This window comes from Nerophis lumbriciformis, linkage group LG09 (genome assembly GCF_033978685.3).
Source record: "Nerophis lumbriciformis linkage group LG09, RoL_Nlum_v2.1, whole genome shotgun sequence".
Taxonomy (NCBI): domain Eukaryota; kingdom Metazoa; phylum Chordata; class Actinopteri; order Syngnathiformes; family Syngnathidae; genus Nerophis; species Nerophis lumbriciformis.
Window position 1 is genome coordinate 20,505,766 of NC_084556.2, and position 25,173 is coordinate 20,530,938.

A 25,173-nucleotide genomic window follows, 5' to 3' on the forward strand; every position below is an offset into this window, starting at 1 on the left:
TTCCATATGAGTTGGGGAATTGTGTTAGATGTAAATATAAACGGAATACAATGATTTGCAAATCCTTTTCAACCCATATTCAATTGAATGCACTACAAAGACAAGATATTTGATGTTCAAACTCATAAACTTTATTTTTTTTTTGCAAATAATAATTAACTTAGAATTTCATGGCTGCAACACGTGCCAAAGTAGTTAAGAAAGGGCATGTTCACCACTGTGTTACATGGCCTTTCCTTTTAACAACACTCAGTAAACGTTTGGGAACTGAGGAGACACATTTTTTAAGCTTCTCAGGTGGAATTCTTTCCTGTTCTTGCTTGATGTACAGCTTAAGTTGTTCAACAGTCCGGGGTCTCCGTTGTGGTATTTTAGGCTTCATAATGCGCCACACATTTTCAATGGGAGACAGGTCTGGACTACAGGCAGGCCAGTCTAGTACCTGCACTCTTTTACTATGAAGCCACGTTGATGTAACACATGGCTTGGCATTGTCTTGCTGAAATAAGCAGGGGCGTCCATGGTAACGTTGCTTGGATGGTAACATATGTTGCTCCAAAACCTGTATGTACCTTTCAGCATTAATGGCGCCTTCACAGATGTGTAAGTTACCCATGTCTTGGGCACTAATACACCCCCATACCATCACAGATGCTGGCTTTTCAACTTTGCACCTATAACAATCCGGATGGTTCTTTTCCTCTTTGGTCCGGAGGACACGACGTCCACAGTTTCCAAAAACAATTTGAAATGTGGACTCGTCAGACCACAGAACATTTTTCCACTTTGTATCAGTCCATCTTAGATGAGCTCAGGCCCAGCGAAGCAGACTGCGTTTCTGGGTGTTGTTAATAAACGGTTTTCGCCTTGTATAGGAGAGTTTTAACTTGCACTTACAGATGTAGCGACCAACTGTAGTTACTGACAGTGGGTTTCTGAAGTGTTCATGAGCCCATGTGGTGATATCCTTTACACACTGATGTCACTTGTTGATGCAGTACAGCCTGAGGGATCGAAGGTCACGGGCTTAGCTGCTTACGTGCAGTGATTTCTCCAGATTCTCTGAACCTTTTGATGATATTACGGACCGTAGATGGTGAAATCCCTAAATTCCTTGCAATAGCTGGTTGAGAAAGGTTTTTCTTAAACTGTTCATCAATTTGCTCACGCATTTGTTGACAGTGGTGACCCTTGCCCCATCCTTGTTTGTGAATGACTGAGCATTTCATGGAATCTACTTTTATACCCAATCATGGCACCCACCTGTTCCCAATTTGCCTGTTCACCTGTGGGATGTTCCAAATAAGTGTTTGATGAGCATTCCTCAACTTTATCAGTATTTATTGCCACCTTTCCCAACTTCTTTGTCACGTGTTGCTGGCATCAAATTCTAAAGTTAATGATTATTTGCAAAAAAAAAAAATGTTTATCAGTTTGAACATCAAATATGTTGTCTTTGTAGCATATTCAACTGAATATGGGTTGAAAAGGATTTGCAAATCATTGTATTCCGTTTATATTTACATCTAACACAATTTCCCAACTCATATGGAAACGGGGTTTGTAGATCTACAAATATTTATATCTATAGATATAGATCTTAGATATAGTACACGTGTCTACTAAAAACGCCTTCCATGGTTGCAGATGTTCTCCACTAGATGGCAGCAGTGTTTTAATTTGAATGAGCATGCATCGTGCGTGTTATCCTTTTAAAAGAAAAAATGTAAACAAATATCGTTGAACATTTTTATTGCACTCAAGAATTAACAGTCTATAATCTGATGCCTAATGTGAATTCTAAAATATATTTTATCTCAGCATCACATTTTAATAAACATATTTTTACTATTGAACATATAAACATTCTGGCTGCAGTGGCTTACACAGTCGGCATCTTATTTCTTAAAACTTTACTTGAAGTTCCCTTTCACAAAATCATGAGTGTGTGAAACATTCAAAATAATTTTTTTTTACACAGAAATATGCATGAACAATTATTCACATAATCTAATTTAAATATGAATACCATCACAAATATAATTAGTCAGAGCTTCAGTATTGTAAATCTATAATCAGTCATTGAACATTTAAAAAATAAAATAAAAGTACAAAGTATTGTGTTTATACAAACAATTCTGGCCTTTGGTGGAACATTTCATATCACTACCAACGTCTGGCAGCTTTTTTCCCTCAGAAAAACAAGCAATAGTTAGAATTATTTGAGTATTAATAAAAGGAGCAGCAGTATGCAGTATTATTGCTCACAAGTACAATAAATAGCAGTGAAGGTTTGTGCTAAATTAAAATGTTCCACCAAAGTGCTTGGAATCAAACAAGAAAGCATCAAAGTGTAGAAAATACATCCTAAAGTCAAAGTTTGTATATTTCTATTGAATCCTAACAAAACACATAAAGACTAAGTCAATGAACGTACATAAAGATGTACCAATACTATTAATATGCATTTCATATCAATCGTTCTAGTCTAGAAATGCTGACATGTTCAAGGTGTCCTTTTTACTGTAGGACATCAGAGCCTCAGACAGACTGCATGGAGGCAACTGCTACTGTAAATATTACACTCAAATATAAACGTATACAGACAATATGCTGAATCTGGTGTAGCTAGCATGACAGCAGAATAAAGTACCGTTAACAACATTTATACCAACAGCTGGTGTTTCTTTTCCAATAAATTAATTAGGATCATGTAGAAGATTCGGATAACTAAATTGCTCCTTCTTTATGTCATCAAACACTGTAAGAAATCAAACTAATGAAAAGGTCACTGTGTGTGTGTGTGTGTGTGTGTGTGTGTGTGTGTGTGTGTGTGTGTGTGTGTGTGTGTGTGTGTGTGTGTGTGTGTGTGTGTGTGTGTGTATACGTACTACAAACAGCTAGGAAAACAAACACTACCTTTTTTTTTTTGACTAGAGCAAAGAGGACAGGCAGTAGGTAAAAAATGTCTGACCTTAGCCTCACATCTGGCCAAAGAAGATGGAGCAGAGCAGGAAGATGGAGTAGAGAAACAACAGGCCAAATCCAAGGCGGCGATCCAGCCTCCAGCTGTTCAGATAAATGCTGGCCACCTGAAAGGAATGGTACCTCTTAGTCCAAGTGTACAAGATTTTAAAATGGCCGATGGAAACATCTGCTATGTGGACTCACTGTGAGGAACACAGAGGCCAGCAGCAGGATGACAGAATACACCAGTCCTTTGTTATTGATAGACACCTGTGGGGAAGTATGAGGGTACAAGCGTTGCTAGGAGACAACAGTAGGAGGAATTAAAAAAAAAAAAAGCTAATGTTTGCTTACTGATGATCCGTGATCTACCACAAGTGTGCGTAAAGCCCAGGGGAAACCCAAACCCAGCAGGATGTCAAAGATATTGCTGCCTATGGAGTTGGACACCGCCATGTCCCCCATGCCTGACAAAAAAGAAACATGTCAGACTCTGAGGACAATTTAGATGTTTTTATTTTACCTTGTCGGGCAACAATGAGGCTGGCCATGCAGTCGGGCACGCTGGTCCCTGCAGCCAGGAAGGTGATGCCCATGATGTAGTCTGGGATGTCTAAGGTGAAACTCACAATGGTGACCTGCATGGGACATGTGGTACTAAATGTCTGCTCTCATTCAGGTTACATGTTCCTTATATCCAGTGTGGGACTTACCATCCACACCATGAGGTAGGAGAAGACAGCGATCCACAGTGTGGAGGCCACAAAGGTGACCATGAACCAGCGGTGCCAGCGTGGTAGAACACAGTTGGGCACGCTGCAGTAGAGCAGGAGGCCCAGAGGCCACGTGATGAACCACTTGATTCGTGCGGAGCAGCCAGCTGAGGCACAGACGCTCACGTACGTTTAGTTTATTCAAGTCAATCAGTCAGCCATGACACTTGCTCACCTGGGATGTGGAAGGGGTGGAATATCCCGTAGTCCTCGTCTTCTTCCATCCCTGGCTTGTCTCCACAGTCTGTGTTTCTTATCCCGCCTCCGTTTTCCAAACTACAGGAGCCAGTCCTCTTCAGAATGTTGGTGGTGGAGCTTCCTTTGGACCCCACATCGGAACTCCGGATCAGCCTCTGTCTCTAAGGAGGGTATTTTATTAACAAAAAAGTGAAGAATAATCTTTGAATATGTACATTTAACTATTGAATTGGACGACCTTATTTTAATGACTCACCAGTGTTAGCGTTAACGCACTTTTTTTTTGTTTTTACGCATTGAAATCAGAAAGAACGTAAATTTCCGGAAGTCTGCGCGTCCCCTGGACGCGGAATTTTTATTAGATTTTTTTTTTTTTTAATCGCTCGGTTTGCTTGTTTTTTTTATTTAATTTCATTGATTATCGCTTTCCGCCGGTGTTTTGTTTTGATTATATTTGCCGGGTCAAATTATTAATTATTGGTCGACTTCAAACTAATGCACTTTCCGGTACAGTTTCTTAAATTTTGTTTCGCCGAAAGTTTTATCAATGACAAATACTGCCTCACTTTGCACTCGGATAACTTTAGCGCGAGGGGCTGGCAAAAGAAAGACTTCATGGTATTGATTGATTGATTGATTGATTGAAACTTTTATTAGTAGATTGCACAGTACAGTACATATTTCGTACAATTTACCACTAAATGGTAACACCCGAATACGTTTTTCAACTTGTTTAAGTCGGGGTCCACGTTAATCAATTCATGGTATAGACTAAGGCAGTGTTTCTCAAATGGGGGTACGCGTACCCCTGGGGGTACTTGAAGGTATGCCAAGGGGTACGTGAGATTTTTTCAAAATATTCTAAAAATAGCAACAATTCAAAAATCCTTTATAAATATAAATAAAAATCTTTTTTTCAAAATAGTTAAAGAAAGACCACTATACATGAGCAATATTTTGCACTGTTATACAATTTAATAAATCAGAAACTGATGACATAGTGCTGTATTTTACTTCGTTATTTCTTTTTTTCAACCAAAAATGCTTTGCTCTGATTAGGGGGTACTTGAATTTAAAAAAAAATTCACAGGGTGTACATCACTGAAAAAAGGTTGAGAACCACTCACTAAGGTGAGTGTAAAGTCAACCTTTTTAACTTCATCCTGTGCCATGTGTTCAGTAAATGATTTGTTTTAGTCTTTGTGAGTCCGTGGAAACTTCACTTTTATCTCCCGCTGGATCCACATCGTTCAAGGATGGAGACAGGTTAGCTGTTAGCTTCAAGCTAACCAGCACCCAACCAGACTCCTCCACCCAAAAAACATACTTTGCAAGTCAACAAACGGGGCAAATATGTGCCTTTTGAAATGTTCAAAAGGAGTCTTTTGGAGAAGTGACGTCATCACCGTCATTGTTTACTGTAGCAAAGATGCTGACTGTGCGTTATGATAAACGCGCATACGTCACCAGGCTCTGCTTTTTATCCATAGACTTATCAGATTACATTTTTTATTATCCATATCAGGGGTGTCAAAATTGTGGCCCGGAGGCCATTTGCGGCCCACAGCTAATGTTTTAAAGGCCCACAGCACATTCCAAATATACTATTAAAATAAACAAAAACATAACGAAAGTGGAATAAAAAAATCTTACAGGTGAAATGTAATTTAGAGAAAGTTTCAATGTTGACTTATAAAACAAAGCTGTTTTTTTTCTTTAAAACTGTCATTGCTCAAAACATAATATTGAATGAAAATCAATGTTATTACGAATTATTGACTTATCCAAGGCTCCCATTACTTCACATCAAATATTCCACTTTGAAAAATATTTTTTGTGGAAGATTTGGCATATTTTGTGTTTGCCATAAAAAACATAGTTTTCTTTGACAAAAAGGGCAGAAAACAAACAAAAAAAACAACTTAGAATTGCCAGATAGATCTGAAGTTGATGTAGACTCTAAGAGATTTAAGCGTTAATTAAATAATGTATGTACACCCTGGCACACCATTATCATCATTTCATGACCCAAGCAAAACTTTTTATACTGAAATAAATACACCTACAACTTACTAAATAAACATAGAAAAAAATACCAGCAGCGGTAAAGTTTAGATCCATGAAGGAAAGAAGAAAGTCAATGAATGTTTATCACTGAATAAATTTACATATGTATAAAAATGTGTTTTCTTTTGTATTATTTTTTTAATGAATTAAAAGTAACATTTATGACAACCTTTTTCCAAAACACAGTATAGAATGTGAGATATAACAGAATTAGTGGGACCCCATTTTTATGACTTGATGGGGTCATTGAGACCCCATTCTGAAAATTCCTAGCGCCAACACTGACTCACTGGTGTTCAAGATTTGAATTTATTAAAAATACCATAGTGACCCAAATATAATAAATAAAAAAAAATTAAGACCAAAGTCAAGCATTTTATTTATTTCATGTCAGTGAAATCATATTCAACCCTCAGCAGACAAAGGCTGACTTTTTTGGTCATTTCAGTAAGTTGCTGCTCCAATTTGGCCATCCTTTTTGTTGTTACATGATTTTCTGTACACTGGCAGTTATTCCACATTTCCCCATATCCAAACAGGACACATGTCCTGAATTTTTCAAAGGATACAAACATTTTGGACTCTTTTTTTTAAGATACCAAACATATGTTTTTTACCTAATTTTAACCATTTGAAGGCTTTTTGATCAAATGATGTCACGGTTTTCAATTACAGTGCATCTGGAAAGTATTCACAGCGCTTCACTTTTTCCACATTTTATGTTACAGCTATATTTTAGAATTAAATAAATTACATTTTGTCCTTTCAATGTGTGAAAGTATGTTTTTTGTTTTTTTTTAGAAATGTTTGCTAATGTATTAAACATTTAAAAACTAAGAAATCCCATCTACATAAGTATTAGCCCACGCCATAAAGCTCAAAAGCTCAGGTGCTTCCTATTTCAACTGATCATTTTAGATGTTCCTACAGCTTAATTGTAGTCAACCTGTGGTCAATTCGATTGATTAGACATGATATGGAAATGCACACAATATAAGGTCTCACACTTGACAGAGCACGAACAAAGCATGAAGTGGAAGGAATTGTCTGCAGACCTACAAGACAGGATTATCCAGAGGCACAGAAAAATATCTGCTGCCTCAAAGATCCCAATGAGCACAGTGGACTCCATTTGTAAATGGAAGATGTTTGGAACCACCAGGACTCTTCCTAGAGCAGGCCTAACGTTTGCTAGCGTTAGCTGTAGCAGGCTGACAAGCCCAGTGTGTAGCAGCCCTAAGCGGCCTATAAGCCACGGTGAACTGGTTGAGGTGCAGATTTAGCCCTTTAGCTAGTCCTCCACCCCAGTCTACCGGACACCACACCTTAGTCATAAGGGACTCCATCACCCGGAACATACATACAACATATGAAATTCTTTACTAAGAAAATTGAATTAATTAGAAAAGAGATTAAAGAACGTGTCCCAGCTCCAACTGAGTTCTATTAACGCAGATACGAACAGATATTGCCGTTCTTTGTGAAGAAATAACATTTGAGGAACTCCTGCAACATGTGAATGGAACAAAACAAACAACATGTTTACTTGACCCACTTCCTGGGAAACTTATCAAGGAGCTGTTTGTAGTATTAGGACCATCAGTGTTAAATGTTATTAACTTATCACTCTCCTCTGGCACTTTTCCCCTAGCATTCAAAAAAGCCGTTATTCATCCTCTGCTCAAAAGACCTAACCTCGATTCTGACCTCATGGCAAACTACCGGCCGGTGTCCCACCTTCCCTTTATCAAGAAAATCCTCTAAAAAATGTTTGCAGAGCAGCTTAATGAAAGCTTATCATCTAACAATCTTTGTGAACCTTTTTAGTCCGGTTTCAGGGCAAATCACTCTACAGAGACAGCCCTTGCAAAAATGACTAATGATCTACTGCTAACTGGATACTGATGAGTCATCTATGTTGCTGCTACTTGATCTTAGCGCTGCTTTCAACACCATTGATCATAACATTCTATTAGAACGTATCAAAACATGCATTATTGGTATGTCAGCCTTAGCCTTGTCTTGGTTTAACTCCTGTCTTACTGACAGGATGCAGTGCGTCTCCCATAACAATGTGACCAGGTTCCAGGGTTTCACGTTCCCATTTGGTTGAGTTTTTTCTTGCCCTGTTGTGGGATCTGAGCTGAGAATGTCAGAATCAAAATAGTTGTTATTGCCATTGTTTGAGAATGGGTTCACAAACTAGGAATTTTGTGTGTGGCTTTTGCAGCCCTTTGAGACATTTGTGATTAAGGGCTATATCTGTAAACTTTGATTGATTTTTACAAGTGTGTCTGTGTCATGGCTGTGCGTCTCCAGGTGTGTGTGAGTGACTGGAAGAAGAGTTGTTGATTTGACACTGCCTATTTTCTATATCTCTAAACCCTCTGTGCCACATTTTAGATTACTTTTTCAGACCATTTAAAAATGTATATATTTATAGCAGTATGATATTTTGTGTGTTACCTCACTGATGAGCATGCGTCCGGCCATGGAGAGCCTGGTGCGAGGTGAGAAGTGAGGGGTGATCATAATGCGCAGGCCGGCCTCAGAGAAGGAGAGTTTGTGGGGGCTGAGGATGAGAAGTTCGTCCACCATGACGACAGGAGCGGTCTCCTCGTTGTGAGCTTGAGCTAAAAGGCACACGGAGAGGGAACGTTAACACAAGACATGGTCCCAGCCAATGTTCCCTCTAATTTTTCATGTGTGTGAGCAATCGCACAAACACCCTGAGCATTCAGTGGAATACAGACGCGCACACTGTGGTCATACCAGCAGCACATTTGTCTCAAACCTGACATAACCATTTAAATGTCTTATTATTATAATCAAGTGACAGTAGTCAATTTCAAGAGATTATTTTCTAATATATGTGATTTGGCCCACTTAGATATTGTTTTTTTTTGTTAATCAGCTATGCACTATAGTATTTTATGCCTGGGTGGGGGTCCTGCTTTGGAAAGATTGTGTACCCCTTTCAGAGATCACATTTAGTTCCCCATAAAACATTCACATGTTGCATGAGATGAAGTGTTTATTAACTTTCTGTCCGTAAAATAAATATTTTTTATTAGCAATTATGTAGTCCTGCAACATCATTTCATGATTAATATCCAAAAAATAACATTCTTAACAAATGACAGTAGAATAATCACACTGATTGAGGAGTCATAGTAAAACAACCTGAAATTTACACTTTATGTGTAGTGTTGGAGTTGTCCAACTTTTTGTGTGGCCATAAACGCACCAGTGGCTAATTGCCATAGTGTATGTGTTAGTGCAGGTGAGAGAGAGAACAAGCGGCTGCTGTTGATATATAACAGATGACAAAGAGTTGCTTTTGGCTTTTTTGCTAGATAAAATATTTTACACATTGTTTTGGTGTGGTTATAGCCGACAAACAATTTCGCTAAATAAAGGGACCGATGGAATTCCTGTCCTCCTTTTAAGTGTCTCCACGGACATTACAATAATTTAACAGTGTTGAGAAAACATTGTTTTTATCTGTTGTGGCCGCCTTTTGTCACCTGTTACTCACAGTTGCATTGCAATATCATACAAAACAAACTATTTGTTTATTTTGTTTAGAGTGGGATTTTATTTTTTGCGCGGCATAGATTTGCTGTGAGCAGTGCGCAATTGCACAGGTGCGCACCTTAGAGGGAACGTTGGTCCCATCATGCTTCATTAAGTTTCTCCAGACAACCCAAGTATTATTTTTCTACAAAAATGCAACAAGTAAGAGAATAACTCTGACCTTTGTTGAGGAGCACCATGGAGGTGTGGCAGGCCGAGGCATCTTCCACCATCTTGTCATCTCTGCTGTCCTCTGACGCTGCGCGACACGGCTTGGCGCTCCGGAACTGACGTGTCACAAAGGTCATAAGGGGAGCATTGAACCTGCAAAGCAAAACAAAAACATCAATGAACATCATGTGAAAGTCAGCTGCAGGAAAACAATAAACTGGATGAAGAGAGGGGGCGTGGCCTCTTACTTCATGATGATGATGTAGATAGCATACATGGTCATGAGGAGCAGAGATTCCCACCTGCAAAGAAAACTCAATTAACAAAGCATTGAAATATAAAAGATGTCAACCTGACTAATATTAAATATTCACCAGAACGAGAAGTGATGCTTTCTACAATTCTTTATCACAAGTTATTTGCCTCATCATCATCATCACTGCAAAACATTTTTATTATTTATAATGCTGTCAATCTTTTTTTTTTTTTTTTTAATGTTATTAATCATGCTTTTTTGGATTGACCATGATTACCCACAGGTTATTATTTGCTTGCATAATTAAAAATAACCAAATTTTGGGGACATTTTGCCATATCATTCACAATCCTTTATGAAAGACCAGAACTTTTTTTTATGCATCCTAATTTGTAAAATACGCCAAGTACAAGGTGGCTAACAATGAAGATAATGGGGTTCATCTATTGCGCCCATAAAGCCCTCTAATAGAACTTCCAAAAACCGCCAACGATACTCCATTTACTTGTCTTAACCTGCATATTAACCAAGTATTAGTGATACTTTAAGGCAGCACGGTGGAACACGGGTTTGTGCGTATGCCTCACAATACGAAGGTCCTGGGTTCGATCCTGGGGCTCGGGATCTTTCTGTATGGAGTTTGCATGTTCTCCCCGTGACTGCGTGGGTTCCCTCCGGGTACTCCGGCTTCCTCCCACCTCCAAAGACATGCACCTGGGAACAGGTTGATTGGCAACACTAAATTGGCCCGAGTGTGCGAATGTTGTCTGTCTATCTGTGTTGGCCCTGCGATGAGGTGGCGACTTGTCCAGGGTTTACCCCGCCTTCTGCCCGAATGCAGCTGAGATAGACTCCAGCGTCCCCCGCGACCCCGAAAGGGTCAAGCGGTAAAAAATGGATGCATGGATAGTGATACTTTAAGCAGTGCCATGATCACAGAGAACTCTTACGCAGCTATTGACATAGGGAGCTGCTGCATCGCCTCTGTGTTGGTAAAAGTTCATTCTAGGTTATAAATCATGCCTTTAACTTGTATAGCAGAAGTTTGTGGCCATAAACCCAGAAATTGGTCAACTTTGACATTCAACTTGGACCCAGAGATAGTGAGGAGGACACGAAAAGATGCTCATTTGCAGATAATTTTTGAATTATGCTTTATTCTTCATCCAAACGGACATATATAAACATCCCATCAGTCGGCATCCCAGTGAGAGCAGATAATGTACAGGAAGTGATTGTTTTATTATATTCATAGTAGGGTTGTCCCGATACCAATATTTTGGTATCGGTACCAAAATGTATAATCGATACTTTGATACTTTTTCCAAATAAAGGGAATCTACGAAAACATTTCAATTTTGGCTTTATCTTAACAGAAAATCTTACAATGCAATGAACATATGTTTCCTATTGCACTCAAAGAACAATTTTAGAAGGTTAAAAGGTTATCACTGCTGGGTATTGCTGCCAAACAGCTACATTTTTGTTTCATCTGACATCCTATGGACAAAGATAAGACTTTCTGGAGGAAAGTTCTGTGGTCAGATGAAAAATAATTGAGCAATACCCAGCAATATGTTTGAAGGAGAAAATGTTAGGCCTTTAATCCCAGGAACACCATTCCTATCGTCAAGCATGGTGGTAGTAGTATTATGCTCTGGGCCTGTTTTGCTGCCAGTGGAACTGGTGCTTTACAGAGAGTAAATGGAACAATGAAAAAGGAGGATTACCTCCAAATACTTTAGGACAACCTAAAATCATCAGCCCGGAGGTTGTGTCTTGGGCGCAGTTGTATGTTCCAACAGGACAATGACCCCAAACACACGTCAAAAGTGGTAAACGAATGGCTAAATCAGGCTAGAATTAAGGTTTTAGAATGGCCTTCCCAAAGTCATTGTCAGAAAACCGACACATTTAGCTGAACTGCACCAATTTTGTCAAGAGAAGTGGTCAAAAATCCAACCAGAAGCTTGCCAGAAGCTTGTGGATGGCTACCAAAAGCGCCTTATTGCAGTGAAACTTGCCAAGGGACATGTAACCAAATATTAACATTGCTGTATGTATACTTTTGACCCAGCACATTTGGTCACATTTTCAGTAGACCCATAATAAATTCATAAAAGAACCAAACTTCATGAATGTTTTTTGTGACCAACAAGTATGTGCTCCAATCACTCTATCACAAAAAAATAAGAGTTGTAGAAATGATTGGAAACTCAAAACAGCCATGACATTATGTTCTTTACAAGTGTATGTCAACTTTTGACCACGACTGTATGTAATGTAGTAACACGCACATTTATAATCACCTTTAATATTAACGTATTTTGATAATTTCAAGCATTTTGGAATTAATTTCAAAAACGCATTGCAACGTTTGTTTTTTATTTTTTAATATCACTGTTTATTACGCACTGCAGACTTCATGAGAGCCAACAAACATAATAAAACATCACTTACTGTACAATGTCTGCTGTCATTAGGATGTAGACTGATAGAATCTTTTTGTAGTCCTGTTTAGATGAAGAATGATTTATACTCCTCACAAACAAAAGGGATGGTGGAACCAAGCGTCTTTTCGCGTCGTTTTTGTCCCCATTTACGTGTTTGAATTGGCTGTCAAAGTGTACCAACTTGTTGGAATACGTCCTTGTTCTTCTACTATCCATGTAAGAGGCATGATTTATGATCTACAATAAAGTTTGACGAGCAAGGAACCGAGGAAGCAGCTCATCAGTCGATCATGTCAACATTGGCACGCAAGCTCGGGATCACAGCACCGCTATAAATAGTTTGTCTGCGTCAGCGCTTATGATATGGATTGGACTCTCACACTATTAACTAGATCCACTATGGACTAGACTCTCACACTATTATGCTAGATCTACTCGACACCCATTGCACCGGTCACCCGGGTGGGGTCCCCACATCTGCGGTCCCTTCCAAGATTTCTCATTGTAGCCCATTGGGTTGAGTTTGTTCTTGCCCTGATGTGGGATCTGAGCTGAGGATGTTGTTGTGGCTTGTGCAGCCCTTTTAGACACTTGTGATTTAGGGCTATATAAATAAACTTTGATTGATTGATTGATAATAACAATATCATTAATACCTGGTTAATATTCAAATCACGAAATGTTTATAGAGTATTGTTGCCGCTTTTTGATGTTTTTTATTGGGTTATATGGGCGGAATAAAGGACCTCCCATTGGCTCTGCTGTAAGCAAACTTTTATTTACGAGTGAGAATGCATTAAAGGGGAACATTATCACAATTTCAGAATGGTTGAAAACCATTAAGAATCAGTTCCCAGTGGCTTATTATATTTTTCGAAGTTTTTTTCAAAATTTTACCCATCACGCAATATCCCTAAAAAAAGCTTCAAAGTGCCTGATTTTAACCATCGTTATAAACACCCGTCCATTTTCCTGTGACGTCACATAGTGAAGCCAACACAAACAAACATGGCGGAAAGAACAGCAAGCTATAGCGACATTAGCTCGGATTCAGACTCGGATTTCAGCGGCTTAAGCGATTCAACAGATTACGAATGTATTGAAACGGATGGTTGTAGTGTGGAGGCAGGTAGCGAAAACGAAATTGAAGAAGAAACTGAAGCTATTGAGCCATATCGGTTTGAACCGTATACAAGCGAAACCGACACGACAGCCAGCGACACGGGAGAAAGCGAGGACGAATTCGGCGATCGCCTTCTAACCAACGATTGGTATGTGTTTGTTTGGCATTAAAGGAAACTAACAACTATGAACTAGGTTTACAGCTAATGAAATACATTTGGCAACAACATGCACTTTGAGAGTGCAGACAGCCCAATTTTCATCAATTAATATATTCTGTAGACATACCCTCATCCGCGCTCTTTTCCTGAAAGCTGATCTGTCCAATTTTGAAGTTGATGTCAGCAGGCCAGGGAAGGTTTTATAGGGGGTTTAGTTCGCTCGTTTGCAGGAACAAACTGCCGCCATTGCTTGCCGTGCTACCGAGGCCCTTTGTCCCTGAATTGCTCACACACTCCGGCAGATTCAATGGGGGTCTGGCGGCAGATTTCTTTGACTTTATCGTTGGAAATGCATCTGCTTTGAGTGTCGCAGGATATCCACACATTCTTGCCATCTCTGTCGTAGCATAGCTTTCGTCGGTAAAGTGTGCGGAACAAACGTCCAATTTCTTGCCACTTTCGCATCTTTGGGCCACTGGTGCAACTTGAATCCGTCCCTGTTCGTGTTGTTACACCCTCCGACAACACACCGACGAGACATGATGTCTCCAAGGTACGGAAAACAGTCGAAAAAACGGAAAATAACAGAGCTGATTTGACTCGGTGTTTGAGAAAATGGCGGATTGCTTCCCGATGTGATGCCACGTTGTGACGTCATCGCTCCGAGAGCGAATATTAGAAAGGCGTTTAATTCGCCAAAATACACCCATTTAGAGTTCGGAAATCGGTTAAAAAAAAAAAGGTCTTTTTTCTGCAACATCAAGGTATATATTGACGCTTACATAGGTCTGGTGATAATGTTCCCCTTTAAAAAAAAAAATCATCTGTCGTCATGTCTTTCATAATGATCGTGAACGATAGGCAAAATTCCAAAAAAAGTGCAGTTCCCCTTTAAGTTGCCTTTTTTAGCTACATGACCTGTCAGTGTGCTCCCCCTGTCACTCTTGACATTCTTCTTTATTTTGTACACACCTCTTCTACTAGAGCTCTTTACGGTTGTGCAAGCGAGACTTTTGATTGCGTCTGCTGAAAGTGAAACAGGACACGTAATTGCAGTGAAATACGGCAAGGTGAGCGCCACCAAGCACCTGTGATTCTATTTTGTATCCCATAAATCTGCACTGTGATTAAAGCACAGCATGCTTCTGGTCCAAACAATAAGGACTATAAAAACACGAACACGGCTGAGAAAGAGGACATACACTTTGCCACACGGCCACTTGCAAAGCTCACTGGTGACCTGATGAGGGTAAAATGAGGCTTTGGAAGAAGAGCGCTAATCAATAAGACAACGTGCTGATGCTCCACTGATTGTTGACCTGACTGACAAGTGCACAGCTAATTAAGAGTTTTGGAAGGATAACGAGCAGGCTTGTACCACAGAGGAGATTCTAGAAATGCTTGACTCACCAGACGACCACAGCGTCATAAATAACCTTAAGAGAGCAGAAAGAGAGAATTATAATTAGAAGGACAAAAGCGTCCCCGCAGATGTGAGCCTCGCAGCTCACCACGATGAGGGTCAGCACAGACAGGATGTAGTAGGAGGAGTCTCGAAATAAGGACCACCACGTCAACGTTATCGTCTGTGGGGAGGCACACGCTGGAGTTCAGCCATCTTGCGACAAATTTACTGAAATGATGGCGTTTTTCTGACCTGGCCTGCGAAGATGCCACTCAGGCCGATGATGACCAGGATGTTGAAGACGGCCGAGCCGACGATCGTACCCACGCCCACGTCCCCTTTAGTGATAAAGACACCTGGCAGACACAAAAGTTAATGTAACGCAAAGCGGGATTTTGGTGCTTTTTGAAGCTACGCTACTCACATCTACTGGATGCTGCAGGCAATGCAGTACCCGCAGATGCAAGTGCTGTGGTGTTGCTATTTTTAAATGTACCATTGAGGTGAAAACAAACTAGTCACCAATGAGAGAGGTGAAGAGCTCTGGAGCAGAGCTTCCCGCTGCCATGAAGGTTGCCCCGGCAACATCCTCACTCAGCTGTAGATTCTGAGCGAGGGGTTAGAAAAAGCATCATGCACACTGGTTAAAATATTACAAATGCTACTTGTACTCGAGGCACGTCAGTGCTGGCCCTCACCTCTGAAATTTTCTCAAGCGATGGGACAAAGTAGTCATCACAGACAATGGCCAGAGCGTAGAACATGTAGATAGCCTGTAAGGACACACACTGCCTTGTTAGATAGAGACAACATAACACATCCAATTATGATCTAGTCATACTCACACAGAGTACATGCAGTAAGACAGCTCCATTCTTCCTCTGCTCCTTGGTGAAGATGTCTTCTGGAAACTCATGGATAGCTGCAAGGCACAGACATGATGACTCGTATGATGCTTACACAAACGCATTACTTATTTTCTAACACTGAAAACAGAGAGAGTTGTTCTTCCTCGATACTCCAAATAAATTGTTTCATATTAAGAACAGGCACTTTGCTCATTGAGGTTGAAAAGGGAACTGCTCTTTTTGAGGAATTTTGCCAATCATTTTTGCCAATCCCTCTGTGAGACAACACATGTTTTTCTCTTTTTAATGCATTCTAAATTGTAATATACGGCTGGTCATCTATTCTGCCCATTAACCTCTTTAAAACATCCAAAAACCGCCAACAACACTCCATGTACATGCCGTGACCTGCTCATTAACCAAGTATTCGCGACATTGTTATAAGAGATAACACCAAAGAACTACTTCTAGCAACACCGCTTCTTGATCACGGAGGTAACGTAGCTACTGCAGATATTGACATACTTAAATGCTGCTGCATCACCTCCGTTGTTAAAAGTCTGTGCAAGTTTATAAACCATGCTTTGCACTTGTACAGTTTAGTAGAAGGTTGTGTCCATAAATTAAGAAGTTGGTCAAATATAAAATTCAACAGACCGGTAGACATTGCTAAGAAGATGCGACAAGATGCTTGTTTGCTCTGAGCATGTTTCACCTGCGAGGGAAGATTATGATGAATTCAAACAGGTAACAAGTCTTGATATAAACATCCCATCAATCAGCATCCCAGTGAAAGTAGAGTAGACATTGTACAGTGATTGTTTTGTTGTGCTTGTATTTCTTGTTTAGCACTTGCAATACTGCTTCATGCAATGTTCCCTCGAATTTTTCATGTGTGTGAGCAAACGCAAAAACTCCCTGAGCATTCAGTGGAGCCCATGTGAGCAACATCACACGTGCACACTGTGGCTACACCAGCAGCACACCTGTCCCAAACCTGACTAAATAACAAGTTCAATCTCCATCCATTTTCTACCGATTGTCCCTTTTAGGGTCACGGGGGGCGCTGGAGCCTATCTCAGCTGCATTCGGGCGGAAGGCGGGGTACACCCTGGACAAGTCGCCACCTCATCGCAGGGCCAACACAGATAGACAGACAACATTCTCTTATTATTATAGTCAAATGACAGCAGTCATTTCCATGAGGTTATTTTCTAATATAAGTGTTTAGGCCCACTTACAATGACAATAACAAAAAATACTGTTTTTCATGAACTGTGTACTTGTATTGTTTGTCTGGGTGGAGGTCCTGCTTCGGAAATAATTTGTACTCCTTTCAGACATTGCATTTAGTTCCCATTAAAACATTCACATGTTGCACAATGAGATGTAAGCAGGGGATCATGTGCACATTCCTGCAACTTCCTGTTTGTAAAAAATATATTTTTATTAGTATTTATTTAATATACTAACAGCATTTCATGATTAATATTTATAAATTAAGATTCCTAATAAATGACACTAGAATAAGCACACATTTGATTGGTAAATCATAGTGTAACGACCTGGAATGACACTTTATATGTGGTGTTGGAGTTGTCCGACTTTTTGTGTGGCTGTAAACGCATCACTGGCTAAGTGCCATATGTGCATGTGTTGGCGCAAGTGAGAAAGAGCGAGCAGCTTCTGTTGATATAACAAAGTTGCTTTTGGTCTGGTTTGTACTGCAGAAAATGACCACTTTTGCTAGATATAATTTTTTTTACAAATGTTTTGGTGATGTGTTTATGGCCGACAATAAAGAGTTTCGCTAAGTAAAGTGATGGATGGAATTCATGACCTCAAAGCGTCTCGACAGACGTAACAATATTTGAACAATGATGACGAAAACGGTTTTCTCTGTCGTGTGTCGAAAATTGTTATGCGCTTATTTTTTAATTTGATTTTGTGCGTGGCATAGATTTGCCGTGCGCAGGGGACGCTTGAGCAGTGCGCAATTGCACAGGCGCACACCTTAGAGGGAACGTTGATCCCAGTGAAAGTAGACATTGTACAGTGATTGTTTTGTTGTGCTTGTATTTCTTGTTGAGCACTTGCAATACTGCTACATAGTGTTTCAGTTCAGCTGGATCTGCTTATAACTTAGCTTCTAAAACTTGCCGCTCATCCTCCATATATTCAGGCTCAAAAAGATACTGTAAGGTTCTGGATCATCATTTGTCCCAAAGTTGTAAGTGTTGGCGCCTATGAAGTCTGCCATGATTAGTACTGTATTTTTCGGACAATTGGGCGCATCGGATTATAAAGCGCACTGCCGATGAGGAGGTCTATTTTCATACAAAAGACGCACGTTAAAAGGGTCATAAGTTGGGTTTTTTTTAACATTTCAAACACTCCCATTTGGTCTATACAACATGGTGGTTCTTTGGTCACAATTTTGCATTTATTATGTTTTACAGACCATCTTCAAGCCGCTTACTGACCGTCTCTTCAGGATGCGGCGTTTTGTGGGCGGTCTTATTTACGTGGCTCCACTTCGACAGCGTCTTCTCCCCGTCATCTTTGTTGCAGTGGTAGTTTTTAGGGCGTTTTATAACGAGTTTACTGACAGATATAAAGTAGAACTACACGCTACTTTATATTAGAAATGGCAACCGTGGAGGATGAATGCCCCACAGGAAGATAAAGAAAAAGGAGCTTATTGACTTTGGCGCAAACTACAATGGTGGACGCGCGCAGATTTTCATGACTTATGCAGATCCCAAATAAACATCAGCTGGTACCAATAGGTAAGAAAAGTTGGTTTTGCATAATAGTGCAAAACAAAACACCAGATAATATCTCCGAATAGGTGCCATTTTGGGGTCCATACACCATAATACCCTTATGTTGAAGCACAGTACGTCTGACTTCGGTAGCCGTAATGCTCCATGTTCCATCAAGCGGTGAGTCTTCGTAACTTACCAAAGTCACACTAAAACATTGACAGATTTTGAAGCGACGTGTGTAATGTTCTATATTCTCAATGAAACACCGTTTTGGTGTTGCTTGCTTATGTCATTTATTTAACAGGCCTCAAACTGCAGTCCACACGTATCTCTTATGTGCGACTGCTGTTTCCTGATCACACTTATCAGACCTTGTACCAAACAAAATTGCTTTGAGGTCAGTAAGCACAACCAAAATTTACACATAGATTAGGCGCACCAGGTTATAAGGCGCACTGTCGATTTTGAGAAAATTAAAGGATTTTAAGTGCGCCTTACAGTCTGAAAAATACGGTAATGGTGTTTCAGGAAACTGCGATGCATCTGTGAAATCAACGTGCAGCCAATGCTTAAAATGACCAAAATACATAAATATTACATTATCATGAATGTGCCTGTTACATTACATGTATATTTACAGTGAGTATATACAATATTGTTGGTTTTTCAAAAGGCTTTTGAGGCAAATAAATAAAATACCCATTACCTGCATTGTTCGCCACATATTGCGAGTATTTATTTAGAATGCATAAAAAAAAAGAGAGAAAAACGTGCTCGCCTCACATAGGGATTGTGAATGATAGGCACATTTTTTTTTACAAAGTGAATTTTCCCCTTTAAGAAATACAACTTAAGTGTGGTGCACTCATTGATTCTTTGTGAATAATGTATAACTACTATAGTGCACATTGCCCATAAACCAATTTAAAAAAAACTAATATTAAATGGTGGAAACAACAGTTTGACATCATTTATCTCTTGTCTGGCGAGTATCAGAAGAAATCATATTGATCAATATTGAAAAAGCGCGTTCATCATTTATTGAAATCCTCTTTTCAGGCTGTAAGATGTCTCTAGGGAGATGTAGACACGCAGTCTGTTATGCAGAGGAGTCACACAGGAAGTGAAACTAGCTGCTGCTTCCCGTTTGTCCTCAAGTGCAAACGTACATAAAAAAATAACTTAATAATGACGGCTTTGCTTCCCCCTTCAACCTGACAAGTCTCTAGAGAACAGTACTTTGACTCTAATTCACAAGTGTGATCCGAGCAGAATGAATTTGGACTACTGGGAGCTGGGGCGTGGGGGGGGTTGCATGCTAAAAATAGCCAGTGTACAATGAAGGCATGAAGCACACAGTAAGTAAAGCGCACCACGACTGAGACAGAATCCTTTGTGATTGCAGATACTGTGATGTGGGGGAGCAGAAGTTAGAAAGCGTAAATGTTTGTGCAGTTATGTTTACATATTTGCTCCTGTGCCAGAGCACCTCCATCTATGCTGAGATATTTCTCTCCATTTTTTTTTTTTAACAGAGTGTCAGGTTGGTCTATTTCTCTCTCTCTCTGCTCTCTTGGGGATCAGCAAGAAAGAAAACAATTCCTTTTGTGACAGCTGTTGCACTAAATCATGGCGGCTTAGCATGTAAACTGTCATGTTATCAGAGAGAAGGCTATGCTGCATGGTCTCAAGCAGCCTGTCTGAGCGCATCGTCATGTCGGACATCTGTGTTCTTTTTCTGTGGTCGGCTTTCTTCCAGCGTCCTATCTTATTGTCCACACTGGAAGCCGTTCTGGCTCCTTAAGATACACGCTCAGGTGGGCTGCAACATGGAGCACTCATGGACGCTTTGAGGAGTTGCGCTGATGAAGGCAGTCACCATGGCAACCTTCTCTCCAGGGGATTTTTTTTTTTTTTTTGATGGGTGGCAATAGAAAGCCAAAGGCAAGGGGGGAGTGCAGGAGAGGGAGTGGAGATGCGTTTTCCCATGGTTTAGGAAAATGAAAAACGAGAGAAGTGACAGCAGCTCGGGACTGAAATGTCTAAAAATATTTATTTTTCCTTTACAAAGTCTCAGGAGAGGTCTGAGAGAGAGAGCGCCACGAGAACGATAGAAAACAGACACAAACGACAGTGGTTTAATGATGCTGTGTTTGCACTTAACCACACACAAAGAGACCCCCGGTGAAGTGTGTCCACGTTCTCTTCAACGTCACTCTTGACAACACGTGCATCCACACAGCACAACCCTTCAGCATCTTTGCTTGAAGTCGTTTTACTGCTGAACAACAGATGGCAGCCAGAACAGTAAACGCTTACATGCATTGCCAAAACGGTTCAGGTCAACACTAATGACAATAACACACAAAAAAAGACACTAATATGTTCAAGAAACTTTCAGTTTCAGTTCATTTTGAACATACATACATATTTCCAGTTGTTTCATTACAGTATGTCCAAAAAGGAGTAGGAAGAAGCAGAGCTTATTTAATCCTACCCCTTTTCATATCGTAGCAATTGTATCCCATTTCCTGGTACTCAGGACAGTGAATACATAAATAATATACCATTATTATCGTATTTTTCGGAGTATAAGTTGCACCGGAGTATAAGTCGCACCTGCCGAAAATGCATAATAAAGAAGGAGAAAAACATATATAAGTCGCACTGGAGCCCGGCCAAACTATGAAAAAAACTGCGACTTATAGTACGGTAAGTAAACAAATATCAAATACATAATCATTATCTCAAAAAAAAAAAAAAAAGGTTAAAGACATTCATCATAATTGTTCTTCTTTGTACTTTGTGAACACTTGTAGTTTGAACCGTCTCTTAAACTGAATCATATTGATGCTTTGTCTGATTTCTTTGCTTAATCCATTCCATATTTTAAATCCACATACGGATATGCTAAAGGTCTACTCTTAAGTGTTGTAAGCGCATACAAATGTTTTAAATTAGACTGTTCTCTAAGCCTTTATTTGTCCTCTTTTTAAGAATTGTTGAATATTCTTGGGGAGCAAGTTACAGTATAGTTTTAGCTGTTTGCAAATGCACAAAGTCGTTGAATTTCAATATTTTTGATTCAATAAATAAAGGGTGTGTATGTTCTCTATATTCAACATTATGTATTATTCTAATTGATCTCATTTGTAACATCGTTAGTGAATGAAGCGCAAATTTGCAGTTGTTTCCACATATTTCTGCACAATAACTCAGATATGGTAACACTAGAGAGCAGTAGAGAATATGGAGTGATTTTTGGTCCACAACATATTTTGCTGTATTCATTATTGACGTGTTTTCTTTTTACTTTATGTTTTACATGAGGTTTCTAATTCATTTTATCACCCCAAAAATGTGTTTTCTTTTACCCTTTTAATGTATACTCAGTCTATTTGTGTTTGACTTTCCCTTCTACTGTTACAGTACTTTAGTTTTACAGAGATTTAAAGATAATCTGTTTTTGTCTAACCATCTTTTACATTTTTTCTTTTCTTCTGTTATTTGTATTAGCTTCTGTGGATTCTCTCCTAAACAAAACACAGTTGTATCATCTGCAAATAATACTAACTTTAAGTCCTTTGTAACTTTACAAATGTTTATATAAAGATTGGATCATTTTGGTCCCAGTATTGATCTCTGAGGTACGCCACAAGATATTTTCAGCTGTGTAGACGTGTGTTCACCTATCTTCCTGTATTGCTTCCTGTTAGTTAAGTAGGTTTTTACCCAGTTCAAGAACAACCCTCCGATGCTGTACCGTTCTAATTTGTTTATTAAGATATTATGTCAAATGCTTTTGTTAAATCCATAAATACTGCAGCAGCACATTTTTTGTTCTTTCGATTAATGCCATTGATGTTGAAATGTTGGCTCTATATCCGTATTGGTTGTCTGTGGGTATTTCATTTTTATCTATACATTTGTCCAATCTGTTAAAACACTTTTTAAATAATTTTTGAAAATTGTGGAAGTAGAGAAACAGGTCTGTAGTTTGTAAACTGGCGTTTGTCTGCAGTCCTATAATTTGGTACGACTTTTTCTATTTTCAAATGTTTGAAATGATAGGTTGCTGATATATACATATTAAAGGTTCTGAAATCTTTTCAAAAACCTTTTTTATCGTTTCAATATCAATTCCGTTACAATCAGTTGAGGTCTTGGATTTTAATTTTTTCACAATATTGATTATTTCCTCTTTTGACATCTCCGGGGATCATCGAGTGGGGATTTGTGTTTATAATGTCATTCAAGTCCTCAACTGACTCAGGATCTGGAATCTTTTCCTCCAGATTTGGTCCAATGTTAACAAAGTACTTATTGAAGCTTTGAACTACTTTGTTCATATTGTCATTTTTTACATTTCCATCTAAGAAGTATTTATGATAATCCTTCTTGGCACCATTTTTAATAATGCTATTTAGGATGCCCCATGTTGCTCTCATATTGTTTTTGTTCCGGTCCAATAATTGACTAATATTCTTTCCTCCGTGTTTGTAGTATGCCAGTTAGCCTGTTCTTATACCTTTTGTACTTGTTTTTTTGCCTCTGTAGATCTTTGTCTTATAAATGTTCTATTTAACGTATTGCTCTTGTTGCAAGCATCTTTTAGTCTTGTCATCCATGGTTGATTGTTTTTCTTTTGCTTCTTACTAAGCTGTTTCAATGGATAGTGTTTGTCATAGAGCATCTCCAAAGTATTTAAATAAATACCATATGCAAAATCTACATCATTTTCACTGTATACATTGTCCCAACTTTGATCTTTCAGATCATTCTTGAATGCTGTCATACTTTGTTCTGTGCATATTCGTCGAAAATGTCTTGTCATCAATGTTCCTCTTCTGGTAGTTTCCTTCATAGATAATGAAAACCGGCAGATGATCACCAATGTCGGATATTAGCAGACCCGTTGTGGTATTATTATCAACATTTTTAGTAAAATATTATCAACAAGTGTGGCGCTATGTCCTGAGATTCTGCTTGGCCTTGTGATTTTAGGATTTAAACTCCGGCTACATTGTGTCCATAAGGTCATCTATGGACTCATCAATGTTGAAATCTTCACATAAGAACATTTATATTTGACTGATTTCAGTAAAAGTTGCCTTAATCCAGTTCTCAAACGTATCAATGTTTGACTTAGGTGATATATATATATATATATATATATATATATATATATATATATATATATATATATATATATATATATATATATATACATAAACACAACTGATCAGTATGTTTTTGCTTTTTTCATGACATATTTCAATGGTTATACATTCTAAGACCTTATCAATAGGTAATTACATTTTTACCACTTAGTAGTTCAAGTTCTTCATCCTGTACACAGATACTCCCCCTCTGTTCTGTATCCCTGCTGACTGTATTGATCTATATTGATATATAATGTAGGAACCAGAAATATTAATAACAGAAAGAAACAACCCTTTTGTGCGAATGAGTGTAAATGGGGGAGGGAGGTCTTTTGGGTTGGTGCACTAATTGTAAGTGTATCTTGTGTTTTTTATGTCGATTTAATAAAAAATGTAATAAAAAAAAAAAAAAACCATTCCCCCCCATTCTCTAGCAGGGGACTTTTCAAATTATGCTACATATAATCAGTAATGCTACTTTTTGTAGAAACGCTTTAGCCCAATCCATCCATCCATCCATTTTCTACCGCTTATTCCCTTTTTTTGGGGTCGCGGGGGGCGCTGGAGCCTATCTCAGCTACAATCGGGCGGAAGGCGGGGTACACCCTGGACAAGTCGCCACCTCATCGCAGGGCCAACACAGATAGACAGACAACTTTCACACTCACATTCACACACTAGGGCCAATTTAGTGTTGCCAATCAACTTATCCCCAGGTGCATGTCTTTGAAGGTGGGAGGAAGCCGGAGTACCCGGAGAGAACCCACGCAGTCACGGGGAGAACATGCAAACTCCACACAGAAAGATCCCGAGCCCGGGATTGAACCCAAGCCTACTCAGGACCTTCGTATTGTGAGGCAGATGCACTAACCCCTCTGCCACCTTTAGCCCCACACTTGACAAATTACGGTTGCCTGTTCGACATATTCCCACTTGAAGCCAAACCACCGCCTGACGATGGACCACCTACTGTTTTTCTTGGGAATTAATTCTTCCTTCATTTGATACCAGATTCGCACCTTCTTTCTCTTGTATTACCACTCGCACCACAGCTAACGTTACCCATGCTGCTACCTCTCTGCTCCGCGAGGGCGTATACGTATGTGACGTATGACGTGACAGTATGTGACGTATGTAGAAGGTGCGCTTGCTGTCTGTGAGAAGGAGACACAAGACAGAGTGGGAAGAGCCTGTAGTGTAATGCCAGCAGCTAAAAGCAACTGCGTGAGAATGTATACTCCATATC

At 39.4% G+C, this 25,173-nt stretch overlaps 1 protein-coding gene across 1 annotated transcript in view; it reads right to left on the reverse strand.

The window, feature by feature from the left end:
* Positions 1 to 1,735: 1,735 nt before the first annotated feature.
* The window catches only part of LOC133607569 (sodium/potassium/calcium exchanger 3-like), a 43,268-nt gene continuing 19,830 nt past the window's right edge, over positions 1,736 to 25,173 (reverse strand). The window contains exons 3-17 of the mRNA XM_061962316.1: positions 15,995 to 16,071; positions 15,848 to 15,922; positions 15,672 to 15,756; positions 15,402 to 15,505; positions 15,256 to 15,330; positions 15,155 to 15,180; positions 10,001 to 10,054; positions 9,763 to 9,905; positions 8,472 to 8,638; positions 3,916 to 4,099; positions 3,681 to 3,847; positions 3,491 to 3,605; positions 3,322 to 3,434; positions 3,172 to 3,237; positions 1,736 to 3,092 (exon numbers count right to left, since the gene is read on the reverse strand). Of these exons, the coding sequence (XP_061818300.1) occupies positions 2,982 to 3,092; positions 3,172 to 3,237; positions 3,322 to 3,434; positions 3,491 to 3,605; positions 3,681 to 3,847; positions 3,916 to 4,099; positions 8,472 to 8,638; positions 9,763 to 9,905; positions 10,001 to 10,054; positions 15,155 to 15,180; positions 15,256 to 15,330; positions 15,402 to 15,505; positions 15,672 to 15,756; positions 15,848 to 15,922; positions 15,995 to 16,071 (1,562 nt within the window). The 3' untranslated portion in view covers positions 1,736 to 2,981. The remainder of the gene's footprint in view (positions 3,093 to 3,171; positions 3,238 to 3,321; positions 3,435 to 3,490; positions 3,606 to 3,680; positions 3,848 to 3,915; positions 4,100 to 8,471; positions 8,639 to 9,762; positions 9,906 to 10,000; positions 10,055 to 15,154; positions 15,181 to 15,255; positions 15,331 to 15,401; positions 15,506 to 15,671; positions 15,757 to 15,847; positions 15,923 to 15,994; positions 16,072 to 25,173) is intronic.